Source organism: Galeopterus variegatus, unplaced genomic scaffold (genome assembly GCF_000696425.1).
Source record: "Galeopterus variegatus unplaced genomic scaffold, G_variegatus-3.0.2 Scaffold5116, whole genome shotgun sequence".
NCBI lineage: Eukaryota > Metazoa > Chordata > Mammalia > Dermoptera > Cynocephalidae > Galeopterus > Galeopterus variegatus.
The window spans coordinates 38,045-40,490 of record NW_007731227.1 but is presented as its reverse complement, the minus strand read 5'-3'; the positions used below and the strand labels follow the sequence as shown (position 1 = coordinate 40,490).

The following is a 2,446-nucleotide window of genomic DNA, read 5'->3' as shown; positions in this document are numbered from 1 at the left end:
CGCAACACTGAGGGTTGCAATCCATTGCCGGTCACGAAAAAAGACAAAAAAAAAAAAAAAAGGAAAAAAAAAAATAAATAAATAAATAAATGAGTGCTATTTACAGGTATTTTTGTAAAATAATTATCCTTTTAAAATCTACCTTAAAAAATACAGCACAGTTTAATCCACATATAATGATCTATTGACTACATGGTCTTGTTATGACACAGAATTGTTTTAGGTCTCGTGAAAACTATTCTGATATTAATTTTATATCAGTCTAACTCAATGTGAGGATTATATATCTAACACAAATCATAAGTCTACTCTAATCTCTTACTTTATAAAGGTCATATTCATTTATTGTTTTACCTATAAAAATCAGTAAGGCTGCGTTTACCACTTTGTGAATATCACTACAGGCATGAGAGCTATGCCTCTAAAAAACTTCTGTATTTTTTTGCTTTGAAAATTACATAATCCCAAAACAAACTACACGAAATATTGTGCATACTTTATACAAAAAAAAGGAAGTAAAACTGATAAACTTTAGTAGTTTTTCAAACTACATATTTTCCACGTTTTGTAGAAAACTAAAATCTATATAATATTCTAATGCCCAGAATTTAGTACAACTTGGTTAATGTAAAGAATTCATTCCTCTACTTAAAATGATTGGAAAAACCCTTATCAACAGTAGAATTTACCTATAAGAAGATGTAAGTTGTTATGAATTTCTAGTTCTTGATTGGGATGTGAGTTCCCAGGTGCTTATTATGAATTAATTAAAGAGGGCCATGGATGTACCAATATTGACAATGTGTCATAAACCAAAGATTATTAGTCAATTCTATATACCCAAAATCTGTTTTTAAAAGAAAATAAAATATAAGGATAGTCTTATTTGAAATATATTTACAATGGGAAATTTTAATACAACTTTTTCCCAATCAGCAGATCTAAGACAAAAAGAAAAAAAAGGTAGTAAATATCAGAAGAGGATGCAGTATAGAAATATCATTAAATACTAAATCAAATAATCATGAATGAGACATGAAATATTCACTTGAAGAATAGCAGAAGAAAGAAAAGGTTAAGGCCCAACAAGGCAAGAGAAATGGGTAGAGGAAGAGACTCCAAGAAAAGACCACACAAAGCTACCCTGGACTAGGAAAGGTTGCAGGCCCTAGAACAACAGGTGACCACAGAACACATAACTCACATATTATCCTCCCTTCTCCCAAAGCAGCTCCCTAGAATAAATATCCAATATTGAATCAGTTCCTCACTTTCTATCTAGAATCCACTCAGACACCTCAGAGAAATAGAGAACTTGGAAGAGGTAAAAGCCATGGTTTCTTGGCCCCACTCCAAACCCTCCAACTCAAAAGCAACCAAATCAGATTTACCTTTACAGCCAACCTTATACCTCCTATGACTTGGAGAATCTCCCTGACTCCCAAAATTCTCTCCAGTTGCTCTCCGATGCCTTAAATTATCTGGAAATTCTCTAACTTGAGACAGACTCTCATTCCATAATTAGAAATAACAGGCCAGAAACTGCAGACAAGATAGCAACAAAAACTCATTCATACTTGATTTTGCTCAGTCAAACCGAAAAGCATAAAAGACCAATAGATTCTTTTCTGCTTTGATCAATAAAAGAGTCAAAGTGCAAGTGAACAGTAGGCTCCTGAAAGACAAAACATTTCCACAGAAAGAGGAAAAAGATATAGGAAAAAACATTTGTAGATAACTTTAGAGATCCATGTACTATAAGCTCATGACATGTGAGCGGTGATATCACAATAAGATCCTTCCACAGTTTAGAAGGATATAGTCACTAAATTTCTTTTTAGCCTTGAACAGCTCAAAGTTAACAATCCTATGTCAATGGCGAAAACTGTTACTAACGGAATTCAGCTTTCCTTCCATTTTTATAGTTTACTGGTTTGACTAAAAAATACAAAGAAAAAAAATCAATCTTAAGAAACTAATTTTCAAACATGATCTTACCTGACCTATGGGGTAATTTTAGAACAAAGGGCTTCATATCTACCACAAAGTGATCAAATTCTGCATCCAGCTTTTCCCATTTTTCTTCTTCACTTCCCATTTCCATAATCCAATCTGAAAAAGATTTAAAATTAAAATATTAAGGATCTGTATACTGAAAAGTATAAAACTCTTACGAAAGAGATCAAAGAAAACTCATCAGATAAATATTAATTCTCCCCAAATTGACCTGTAGACTTAATATAATTCCAATCGAAATCCGGCAGCTTTATAATTATACATTTTTATAATTCTTTATAAAATTTTTATAATTATTCATGAGCTGATTCTAAAGTTTATATGGAAAGGTAACAGGTACTAGAATATGGAAAGGCAAGTAGAAATAGCCAAAACAATTCTGAAAAAGAACAAAGTTGGAGGACTCACATTACCCAATTTTTTTTGGGGG

At 32.0% G+C, this 2,446-nt stretch overlaps 1 protein-coding gene across 1 annotated transcript in view; it reads right to left on the bottom strand.

The window, feature by feature from the left end:
* Positions 1-2,107, bottom strand: part of LOC103604390 (centrosomal protein of 112 kDa) — a gene marked incomplete at its 3' end in the record, with an annotated part of 124,111 nt that extends 122,004 nt beyond the window's left edge. Inside the window, exon 1 of the mRNA XM_008588947.1 lies at positions 1,999-2,107. Within this exon, the coding sequence (XP_008587169.1) occupies positions 1,999-2,104 (106 nt within the window). The remainder of the gene's footprint in view (positions 1-1,998) is intronic.
* Between the last annotated feature and the right edge of the window lie 339 nt (positions 2,108-2,446).